The 12,527-nt window shown below is 43.7% G+C and overlaps 1 protein-coding gene across 9 annotated transcripts in view; it reads right to left on the bottom strand.

The window, feature by feature from the left end:
* The window catches only part of BANP (BTG3 associated nuclear protein), a 146,118-nt gene that overhangs the window by 75,137 nt on the left and 58,454 nt on the right, over nt 1-12,527 (bottom strand). For 7 of the 9 annotated variants that reach the window (XM_079759432.1, XM_079759426.1, XM_079759431.1 and 4 more), the window contains 2 exons: nt 9,316-9,432; nt 7,398-7,573 (listed from right to left, as the gene is read on the bottom strand). In XM_079759432.1, coding sequence (XP_079615558.1) covers nt 7,398-7,573; nt 9,316-9,432 — 293 coding nt within the window. The remainder of the gene's footprint in view (nt 1-7,397; nt 7,574-9,315; nt 9,433-12,527) is intronic. The other 2 variants (XM_079759433.1, XM_079759434.1) reach the window with 1 other exon arrangement.

Genomic DNA, 12,527 nt, shown 5'->3' with positions numbered 1-12,527 from the left:
AGTGAAAACCCTTCAGCACTAACCTAAATTTTCTTACCACTAAAACAGTTCAGAACACACGTTTGTTCTGAGGCCCCATTTCAGTGCCAGGAAAATGAAGTGACCAGGAGAAAGCACTGAGGTGAAGAGGAGGACCACATATATTCTCGAGGTCAGTTTAAAGGCAAGAAGCACAACCAGCTGCTGTTATGCTTCCTTCCCTACCTGTTGACATACATACACATTCCCCTGAGATCATGATACACATTCCTGCCCACAATGCCAGTCGGCCTTTATTCCCAGTCACATTCCTATCCCAGGGCCTAAACTTCAATAAATCTCTCTTCCAAGGACAAGAGGAGATTACATGGGACAAAAAACAAGACAATATTTATTCAGCATCTACTTTGTACCAGGACTTCACGTCCATTATTGCAACTTGGGGGCTCTCTGCTAAGCTGACTCCATATGATGTATCCTCCCTCCTCCAAAGCAAACAGCAAAATCCATGTCTACGCACATCTTGTGCGTGAAAGGCCTCATAAAGTACAAGACTGGGCAGTCTAATTGCCTTCTGGCACCAACCACGGTACCTCAACTCTTTCCAAAGATGACATGGCTTTGCCTGTGGTGTCCTGCTCCCGCAGCCACATGAAACATCTCAAGAGTCGTGGTGTCTTATGGTGTCAGCAGCTCTCATGCGGAAAGAGCGAGGGAGCAAGTTCTGCTTGGAAACACCTGTGGATTCTCATTACGCTGCCTCTGCTCCTGGATGCCCACTCACCTAACGGACCTGTCACAGTGGGTCCGTTAGCTGCTATTACTAAGACTATATAGTCAGTTCTTTGTAGCCATGAGAGGTAACTAATGACTTATTTTAGTCTCTACCCAAAACAAACCAAAAGAAGTCAATACTTTATGATTCACTAAAGGCTTCAGGATGGTTCAGAGACCCAGAACAGTGTCAATTCCACAACACGACGAACTTCATGTCAATCTAGTTCCTCATGGTCAGCTCCCACCATCTCCAGGAAAGTCTTCAGAGAACAGATTCATCGTCATGAACTGGTGTCAGGCTGTATTTTCCATCTATACCCCAAACTAATTTTCATCTGGCTTCTGTCAAGGCCTGCCCAAACTGTTTATTAATTTCAAAAGCAGCATACTGCATAAAATAAAAGAAATAGTTCCAAATATGGATGGTTATACAGAATAAACCCACATAGAATTTGCTGAGTAGGAAATCCCAGGCCAGTGTCCTGAAACCTCTCAGGCTGCATTACTGTAAACATACATCAAGTGTTTCCAGAGCCAGGAGATGGATTCACTGTAACTGAAAATAATTCATTTCTTCCACGGAGGTGGAGAGTAAGAATCCTGCATGTAATTCTTAAAACATTTATTGTTGTGCCACTTACAACTATCTGTTCCATAAAGAATCATGTGTGGGGGTATTCCAGGATCCTAGGGGCTATTTTTATTTATGTAAAAGTAAAGCTACACTTTTCTCATGTCAACTCTGGCCATCTGCTAGCTAAATTTCTATGATGTCATATATAGATGCTTCAAAAAGATCTTCATCTCAACCATAAATCAGTGGAATACTCAGGATGGAGAAGGGGCCAGGATTAAGAGAGAATGGGAAGGCCTGGTGTGTCTTGAATCACATGAATGGCTACATGCTGAGAGGACAACTGTGAAGACAGGTGGCCTTCCAACAAGTGGTCCTTTCTAGGAAATCAGGACTTTATAATGACATGAAAGAAAATTTGAGAATTTTAAAAATCTCTAATATTGGCATTCCCCAAACTACAAATTATAGAGATTTCAATTTAGAAATGGTAACATTCTACTTTTTTCTTTTAAAATGCTTTTCTGGTATGGGCTAATTTTGCTTCGGTTTTTTTGAGTGAGATGTTTTAGATCAACAATTCTATTATAAAGATTTTATCAGTAATGCTCAAACATTTCTTAAAGTGAAAACACTATTCAACCATCCCTGAAGTAGTCGGCACCCTGAGTTCTCTGTAACTGGGTGCCCTGATGGCCTGATGGCTAACAACCACTTGAACAGAGGAAAAAGAAGACCTAAACTACAGCCTTGGGGTATCCCGACCTCACGATTCATGTCCTGCCCCAGCTTCCCTCTGCCTATCCTCTATGCTTCTGCAGGCTGTGGGGGGGGGGGGGGGGGGGGGGTGCAGTTTAAATTATTGCACAATTCTTCTGCTCTTACATTTCCTCACTATCAATGATCTCATCAGAATCATAATTACGATTGCTACCTTTTCTGAAACATTTCTGTAAAAGATCTCAGAGTCTCCACCATGTCCATGAGGCACAGGGGTGGAGTAAGTAGGGCCCTTACTCATTCTAAGGCTTCCAGAAGAGCAGTCAATGTCACTGAGAGGGAGTCGGGGTGGGAGTTAAGGGACAGGACATCTAGTAGAGCAAGATGACATGTGTCATCTGAAAAGACATAGATCACTATGATATATTTCATTATTTCTGACATTTCCAATGTTCAGATCTCTCATGTTTCCCAAAGGAGTCAGGCATTAGAAAACTGAGAAGCCTGCTCTAGGAGAGTCTTGTCTACAGTCGGAATCCAGTACACCAGACAACTACACACACCACAAGGCCAAAACTAAAGCCAGTATGAGCAGGGTCTGGGTAGGCAGAATTCTAAGATGGCTCCATGAACTCTGTCCGTGACTATGTCAAGGGACACAAAGGATCCCACAGGTATCATAAAAGCCACTGAGTAGTTGGCCTTAGGATAGAGGAGAGTCTCAGGTGGGCCTGACCTAATCAGATGAGCCCTGTAAAAGCAGAATTTTTTTCTGCTGGTGGCAGAAAGGGATGACAAAGATGTTAGAGGGTCATGGGGACTTAACATGAGAGAAGATCTCCACTGTAAAATGAAGGGCCATGAGATAAGAACCAGAGCAGACTCTTTGGCCAACAGTCCCCAAGAAAACGTGGACATTGGTCATATAACTATAAGAGCACAATCCTGCCAACACCCTAACTGAGCTTAGAAACAGATCTTCCCCAGCACCTCCAGATACAGGCCCAGCACAGTTAATGCCTTGACTTAGGCCTTATGAACAACTCTTCTGCCTCCTCAGAACTGTGAGATAATAAGTGCTGTTAGGCCCACTATGTTGGTGGTAATGTTTCATGCAGCATAGAAAACACAAGTGCTTCTGTAAATTTAAAAAGAAACAATTAGAAAATGTTATGAGGGAGGCCTCTTGGTCTTTGCCCTTATGCACTGGGCTCTAAAGTTGTAGGGACCACACTGTCCATTGTGCCTCTGAAGGCTGCGGGGCTGGTCAGTCAAACATTAATAAATGGAAAGCAAGGTATTTAAGAGTTATTTCCAAAGTAATTTACACTAATAAAAGAGAAAGATGCAAATTGACCGTACCTTTGTGACGCCCACCAACCAATCTGGAGTATGCAAATTAACCCAACAAAGATGGCGTGTTAGTTTGCATACACAGGTGCCAAGCGGCGCAATGGCGACAACGCAGGTGTTCCACTCTGCCCCAGCCACTCCAGGCAGAAAGGTGGAAAGGCGGCTCTGGGCCGGAGCAAAGGCAGTGCCAGCAGCTGGAGGAAGGAAGGCCCATTCTTGCACGAATCTTCGTGCATCAGGCCTCTAGTATTAAATCTACATTCAAGCCAATTGCTGTACTGCCCTTTCCCAGCTTTAAGTTCACCCACCAGTTTTTAAAACCCTAGTGCTCAATCCATGCCTAAGCTGCTCCTGAAACCCAGTGTTCATATATCTCTCCTCTGACCCACTCTAAGATGCTCAAATCACACTTCAAATGTTTCCATGCAATATTACCTCCACCACATCCCTTTCCTACACCAATCTCTGGAGCAAATAGCATGAACTATGGAATGACAGGACAAGCCCGGGAAGAGGGCTGTGGCTTTTAAAAGTGATAGATAAGATACCAGAGGTGAGGACCAGGGGAACCCGCAGGCTGGGGAGGAACAGGGCTGGGGATGAGCCGAATGAGCCTTTGCAAAGTATGTCTTGCTGGGCCAGTCCTCCCAACACTGGATCACATGGTACTTAGAACCTGGCACCAATTTCTGAGCCCTTATAAACTAAGCTGTTTACATTCTGGCTGTGAACCTCATTCAGTAACACTCTACCTACCCCAAACAGCCCATAAAAACTGATGGCCCTTTTCTGGTTTTAGACAGTTAACTTTATACCTGTGGCCCAAACACGTGCACTTACTGAAGAGTGATGTGACATCTTTACGCTGTAAACAGACTGATACTTTGGGGGCTTTAAACTGGCAATTCAAGATGGTTGAGTTACATATAGGATAATGATATAGGAAAAGGGAACAAACAAATGGCTTTTGGAACTGGAGTCCATTCTTTTCCTGTTGCTATGAGCACACTTCCATAGAAAAAGCATGACCACACCACTGACTGAGGGCCAAGGCCACCTACTCAGGTCCAGACACCCCAGTCCTGGAGGTCAAAGCCTGGACTACAGGGCAGAACCAGGTGGGCTTCTTCTTTCCCTGTGAACTCCTGGCTGCTCAGCACAGATGATGTCCTGAGCTTGGCCATAACTGAAACAAGTGCTGAAGAGCATCCCTTGGCATAAAGGAGTGGGAACCCCTGGGCACAGACAGAAAGTCCCTAATCAGTGTCACATGCTGTGATTCTGAAACGCAACATGAGATGCTGAAATGATGTCACTTTCCCAGCCCTGTTCTAGATCACCCTCCAGCACCTTTACTCTGATCAGGACAAGCACAACATTCACTGCATGGTCATTCATGCTCACACATCCACCAACATTCTCATACTAGTTTCTCTTGATTACATTATGGTCATTAACCTGTCTGTAATCCTATTCTTGGCAGCCAATTTATGATCACTAGCAAAATGTTTTAATGTTATCACACATAAAAATATGCAAAAAAGCTTTATGTAAAATAAATTATCAAGAAATGTTTTTGGTTAAATTCCCTCTTTATGTATGTATGGCTGATGTTTTGTGAACACAGCAATTCAAAATGCTTCTCCCAGACAACATTGCACCACCCCAATGAGCCATCACAGATATTTATCATGTAAGTCAGCTTACTGACTGGGCTTTGGAACATTCATGAGGCCAATCTCTGATATTGATTAAATTATACCTAAAGTACAACCCTCTCACTAAAAGTAAGTACCCAACATTTTATACACAGAATTAGTCAAGTTTTCTAAGAACTACCAAAAGCATGAACAGCAGGAATTTAAACTCTTCATTAAGACTATTAACTAAATCCCTTCATTAGTCAACAGATCCCATTTTTGTTCCGTATTGCTCATTTGTTTCCCTAACTCAATTAGCCTGCTTAATCTTTAAAGGATTATACCAAACACTTTCCCTACTTAACAAAAATAGAAGTACACCAAGACAAAAACCTCCAAGAGGAGACAGTTAGCACTTCTTTCTCATTCTAATGGAGTTCATGCCATGAGAGATGAAATTGCCTGAGCAAAATACTGGGATAAAATGATACTGTATCTTTGCTATAAATAAAATAACTCTAAATTTGATATAAAACAGCATGTCAATTCATGCAAACCATTTGGAATTCTTCAGAAGTAACCACTTTGATACCTGTGGTTCTCTAAAACTTCAGGCACTTAAATCTATACTAATAAAAGAGTAATATGCAAATTGGTCACGACACCCTCACAGTAACAACTGAACAGCAAGCAGGCTGCGTAGGGCGACCAGGCCGGCAGGGGGGTTAGCGAGGGATGACCAAACGACTGACCAGGAGGCTGCGTGGGGTGACCAGGTTGGCAGGGGGGTTAGCGAGGGACGACCAAATGACTGACCAGCAGGCTGCATGGGGCGACCAGGCCGGCAGGGGAATTAGCAAGGGACAACCAAAAGACTGGCCAGCAGGCTGCATGGGGCGACCAGGCCGGGAGGGGGGTTAGTGAGGGGTGACCAGGCCAGCAGAGGGGGGCAGTGAGGGGCAACCAGGCCAGCAGGAGGGGTAGTTGGGGGCTACCAGGCTGGGGGGGGGGGGGGTAGGGCAGTTGGGGGAGATCAGGCTGGCAGGGGAGAGGGGGCGGCAGTGAGGGGTGACCAGGTCGGCAGGGGGGCAGTTAGGGGTGATCAGACTGGCAGGCAGAGGCAGTTAGGGGTGATCAGGCTGGTGGGGGTGGGGGAGGGTGCAGTTAGGAGCCAGTGGTCCCAGATTGTGAGCGGGTGCAGGCTGGGCATAGGGGACCCCACCCCCCCACCCCCCCACCCCCCCACCCCCCCCACCCCCCCACCCCCCCCACCCCCCCCACCCCCCGTGCATGAATTTCGTGCACCAGGCCTCTAGTATTTTTATAAGGAGATAAGAACAATCTGTCTTGTTGTAGCTCTGGGCTCTTATCAGGAACTAAAATGACTCAATCTACAGACAAGCCTATGGCCCTTTTGCATTTTGCATATTAATAATGTTTCTTCAATATTAACTAGCTGACTTGACATTCCAGTTGAGCAAGCTGCTCTAGTCTTAGGGGAGGACATGGCAGGAGACGGCTAATCCAATTCTCAGTGCATTCATAAATCTCACAGAAATATTTAACAGATGACGCCCTACAGGTCAGTAGTAAATCTGATACAAGAGACATTAATGGATTAGCTCTTCCTCCAACATCACATATACAGCAGTGACTTAAAGACGACTCCACCCACCCTTCTCTGTATCATCTTCCCCAAACCACTGTGCCAACTAAGACTGCTCAGTCCAAGTTCTCGTAACATTGAAACTGCTGGGGGAAGCATTCCCAAGGACAGTGTCCATGAAACATGTATCACAAAATGTTTTCTCCTGATAGAATGATACCACAGAATGGTCCTGACTTATAACCTCTAAATCTCATTGGAAGAGACAACACAGCTCGTGGCATGGACCCGGCTTGAATATGCAACACCTCTGAGAGTCTATGCTGGGTCCTCATCAGAGAGGCATGGATAGACCTAATGTCCAAGACAGTAAGCCAACTACTAGTTATACCACTAGTTATAAAAATTACAACTGTCCATCACTAGAAAGCCTCCAGAACTTGATTAAATAAGTGAAACTGACTGAAAATGATTTATAAATCTGTATTACTATGGAAAGATTTCTACTATGCAAAGATAAAAAAGCAAGTTATAAAATCATAAATTAGTGTGTATTTTAATACAGAAAATGCCCAGGAAATTTATAGATCTCTCTGGATGTGGAATTTACCAGGTTATTTACACTTTCTTCATCATTTTTCTATTTTATCACTTTTCAAAAACAATAAATATATATTAATTTTCTAAAAGGGGGTGGGGAGTACCTAATGCTATTCAGGCAAAGGAAAGGAAGGCTTTGTGAGCGCACCTTCTGAGTTCAGGGTGATGAGGGTGACGTTGTTTCCGATGTTCTGACTTCCCGACTGTCCACAGGTAGAAACGGAGTCACTGGCCTCAGACCCGCTCTCCCCATCCTCATTGTGGCTGTCTTCTTGCCCGGGTACCTTCACCACAATGGTGTTCTGCCGACGCCCGGGAACCGCACTGAGCAGGAAACAAAAACACCACCAGTGTTGTGAGAGCAGCACCACCGACAGGCAGAGACTAGCAATGAGTCGCTGCGTGTTCCTCTTTCCTTCCCTTGTCCGAGGCTAACTTCACACGGAGCAGTAGGCACAAGTCTTCCCATGCACCTCCTCTACTAAGATTAATAGCAATTTGATACCAGTAAATAGTTTGAGGTTGGAAGAAACTACATAACATTTTAAGAATTTTAAAAAGTGTTTATATCATGGAATAAAATCACAGCTTTCAGTAACTCAAGGCCTAAATGCTGTTTTTGGATCACAGAGGTATTCCTACAAAATGTTGACATTCACATAAAGTAACTTTTAAGCCATGTCAAAGGAAAAACTACTAGTAAATTAGGAGGCAGTATGGCTAGAGACTTCCATTGATCTAATCTACTCCATACTGTTAGACATTCTAGAAATGACTCAGCCTTTGAAAATGCAGTTATCACTCCCAATGATTTCCACAGACAAAAACCACTTAAGTAGGTTTAAAAAGCCACTCAAGTATCTCCGATGAAATACTCTCACCACCATCAGGGGTCCTATACGAAGCAATGAGATATTGTCAGAAAAACAGGACACAGCCTAGCTCGAAAAGTACTCAAAAAATAAAAAAATAAAAAATTATCTGGAGACATGCTACTTGCCTTTTTAAAGACCCTTTCAATGGCCCTTCAATGTGGACTGCTAAGCACTGAGAAGGGGAGAGAAGCACAATTTCCCTGTTTACACATTAAAACATGTTTCGAATCCTAGCCCTACCCAGAGAAGGGAGCTATACTTTCTTGATTCCACAGAGGCTTGTCCAGGCTGACTTGGCTCCTAAAGGCTCAGACTCTGAGGGCTGACCTTCACCCAAGCCATCAAGAGGCACACCTGCCCCTGTCTCTTCTCCACCAGCCAGACCTCCTCCACCTCTGAGCACCTAGACACACCCATACTTCACCTTGTCTCCCTGCACCCCAGCACGCAGGCCCTCAGACACCCAGGCTATGACAACAAATAAAACAGGACACAGCTGGAGGAGGAACAATCTGCAGAGGAGACTGAGAGAATAGGCAAAACAGAACATTGTGAAGACACAGGTAGGAAACAAAAAGCAAAAGAGCCCTCTTGGAGGAATGTTATCAGGAAAAGCTGAGCCCCGACCACTACACAAGGCCACCCGCAACTCACTTCATCATCACACAAGGGTGGCGAGAATGCCTTTTATACACTCCCATCTCTGAAAAAGGTTACGTTTAAAATGTCTCAAAAGACAAGGGTTGAGAAAAAAGCCATCACCTTAAAATATCTCCACCACTTAGCAAATTTACATGAGGATATCTGTTGACTTGACATGCTACTGGACAGACAGACATACTGATGTGAGTAAGCCATGAGCAGGTAAGAGGATAAGGGCTTGACCAACTATTGTGAAAACACAGCATCATGTCTCGATACCACACACTACACTGAACACAACAGTCCCAAATGCCCAAATGCTGTCTGTCCTTTAACCTCTTGCTCTTATCCAGCTCATCTGATGGGACCTCGGTCCAAAGCATGGCACAGCCCCCCCACACCACAAAGAAGTGTGGACAGTGCCTTTTGGGCTCAGCCCGTGTGAGGACAGAAATCCCCAGTCAGAATGCTGATTTGTCCTCAAGGGGACTCATCACAGTGGCAGTGGCAGTGGCAGTGAAAGGTGGGGATGATGTTGTGGCTACTGACTTGCTAATGATATTTTCCAGGGAATCCGGTGCCCTGTTGCTCAAGGGGTCGTCCATCTTGGCTACAATGGCGTTCTGCCGATCACTGTTGAGTATTACTGTAGTCTGGGGGACGACGCTAGGGAACAAAAGAATCACAAAGAAAAAGAAGACCTTAAAACAACAACATTCATTGTAAGAGTGCATAAGAGTAATTCAATACAGTCAGCTCCCAATGATGGGCACTAAGGAAGGGAGGTGGCCCCAAGCAGAAACCACATTTAAAGTAATAAACAATTTATACTGGGCAAAGAATAAATTGGAGATAGGAATTTTTTATATAGAGAATGTAACCTTCTTCATTGTTGGTATTCTCAGTTTGCACATGGGGTAATACAAGAAAGGGGTATTTAAACCTTTATACAGAATAGATTGAGATGTCACAAATTATGCACAATTAACAAGGTTTCTAAAGTATCATGTTTCCTGAAAAACATGCTTAATATTTTTACTCATTCCATCCCAATGGATTCCTACATGACAAATCTAGGTTTTATAACTGCTACACTTATCAACACCATCCCAAAATGTTAGTGCTGCTCTGGAAAGAAAGGACAAACACAGTAGAGGGACTGCGGGTGGGTCACATGGCATTGACCGCCTCTAGGTTCCATTGGGAGAATGCAGGAACCAGGACCAAAGGACCTCGAGGTTTTGTTTTCAAGGAAAATTACCACAGGAAAGAACTGAGCCCTCACTGGGCACCTTCATAGAGACAGCACTGTGTGTTCACCAGTAGCCAAGAGCCTATCTCAAGGGGCACACTCATTGAGACTTCAGTCATTAATCTTCTAGCCCTCGGCAGTTATGGCCCCAGGAAATTTTAGAATCTCCTCCCATTGTAGGGGTCAGAGTGCCACAAGGAGCACTTGAAACACAAGGCAGTATTACCTGAAAAGCATGTCGTTCTTAGATCTCATTTTCCAAAACACAACTCGGGAAGTAGTGCCTTTACATAAGATCCATGTAGCCAACAGCACACGTGAAAACCTAGCCTACTGTCATGGCTACAGGCTGTTCAGCCCCCTCCCAAAATCAGGGCACAAAAGATTCTGCTTCAAAAATAAGAACATGATCCATGGCACGTCACTCAAAGGTGTTGTTTTTACAATTATTCTACTTGTCCTTTGGTGACACCTAGTCACCACCAAACCCTGAGGATGCTGCAACTAACTTGGGTGACCTTTGACTTGGCCATGTACAGGCTGAAAAATTCACTCTTCTCCTATACCAAACAGACAAAAAGGTTTGCATATATTTGACTAGAGGCCCAGTGCACAAATTCATGCACCAGTGGGGTCCCTTGGCCTGGCCTGCGGGATCAGGCCAAAACCGGCTCTCCAACATCCCTCGAGGGGTCCTGGACCGTGAGAGGGTGCAGACCAGGCCAAGGGACCCCACAGGTGCACAATCAGGGCCAGGGAGGAACGTGGGAGATTGGCCAGCCGGGGAGGGACTGCAGGAGGGCTCCAGGGCATGTCCAGTCATCCAGGCAGGACCCCAGCAGCAAGATAACCTACCAGTCTGAACGTCTTCCCCCTGGTGGTCAGTGCATGTCATAGCGACTGGTTGACTATCTGCCCCCTGGTGGTCAGTGCCACATCATAGCGACTGGTTGACCATCTGCCCCCTGGTGGTCAGTGCACGTCATAGCAAGCAGTTGAGTGGCCTTAGCATATTACTCTTTGATTGGTTGAATGGCTGACCAGACGACTGGACACTTAGCATATTAGGCTTTTATTATATAGGATATTTCCCAAAGAGTATTCCACATAACACTAACATCCCCCAGGATCCCCCACACACACACACTCATTCCTGTTCTCTCTCATTCTATGAGCAACTAAGTAAGTTCTACTAAGTAGATGAGTTCCCTAACGGGGAGAGGTCCCACAGGGAATACAACGATTAAAATTCATTTATGCCCAACATCGACAAAGTGGTTTTGACGAAATATACCTTTTCCTCCTAAAGGAGGAAAAGGAAACAATTGTCAAGGAAACAATGTTCTGAGGCAACCAGCTTCAAGTTGGAATAAACATAAACCTGGAGGCACTCAAAGACTTTCAGGAGGTTCCTGGGTGTGGGCCAGTTCCCAGCATCTCAATTTTAAGATCCTTGCCTTCCAGAAAGTACTATCTTCTAAAAATTATTCTCCTTGAGAAAGCACCTCTGGTCAATTTGTTTGTTTCACTTTTTTAAAAAAAATTACTTCTTATTCTAATTATATTCATTCTAATTATACTTGGGTACACTGTCCATCCAGAAATGAACACCGGAGGTACAAATGTAGGGCCAGTCTGAAACGTGGCAGCGCCTCCAATGACCAACTGAAAAACCATGCGGTGAGCTATTGTTCCATAGCTCTTTGCTTTCAACAAAACTAACAAGACCTAGTTAAAATATCCAGCTCACAGATCATCAAAAATTATTTTTGATGATAGACCACAATAATTTTTGGCATGTAACTTAAAGAGCTGAGGGATTCTTTCCTCTCCCACAGATTTATTTATGGGAACAACATTTCTCAGAACTTAAAACTATAAAAACTAAAAAGAGAAATAAAAGTAATGCTGAATGAACCTGTCTCGTTTTAAGCAGTAAGTCATGAATTCAGTAATTAACTAAAATCAATCCACACCTTCACAAGGATACATCCACAATATTGGGATATTAAGAATTCATTATAAACAAAAGTAATATATTTATGTTGTTTTGTTCACCTGTGTACTAATAATTGTAATAAATGTCTTTAACCCTGGGGCCTTACAGTTACAGGAAATAAATATTTAGCTTCAATTTCTGTCCATATTTCTGTTACTGAGGAGTGTGACAGCCTGTCAGATAGGACAAAACTTTGTGATGGAAAAGAAATGGGAATGAAAGTTTAAAAAGCAAAGAAACAAGGTAAAATTTGGCTGTCAAAAGCCTATTCATAGGATTTTTTAAATGGATGATGCTTTTAGATTAAAGTAATTAAAGAGCAATGAATCAGTTTTGTTTTTAAATATCAATATTACAATATGCCAGAAATTACAAACTCTTAACTAATGTAACTTATGTCAACCTCAAATTGTACCAAAGAATATTTCATTTTTCAAAAATTATGAAACATCCATATCACATTAAGAAGAATGAAATAATGTTATCTAAGGGTAGATACTGAAAAATTGT

This window comes from Cnephaeus nilssonii (genome assembly GCF_951640355.1).
Source record: "Cnephaeus nilssonii genome assembly, chromosome: 20".
In the NCBI taxonomy this organism is placed as follows: domain Eukaryota; kingdom Metazoa; phylum Chordata; class Mammalia; order Chiroptera; family Vespertilionidae; genus Cnephaeus; species Cnephaeus nilssonii.
This window is presented reverse-complemented; position numbering and strand designations above follow the sequence as displayed.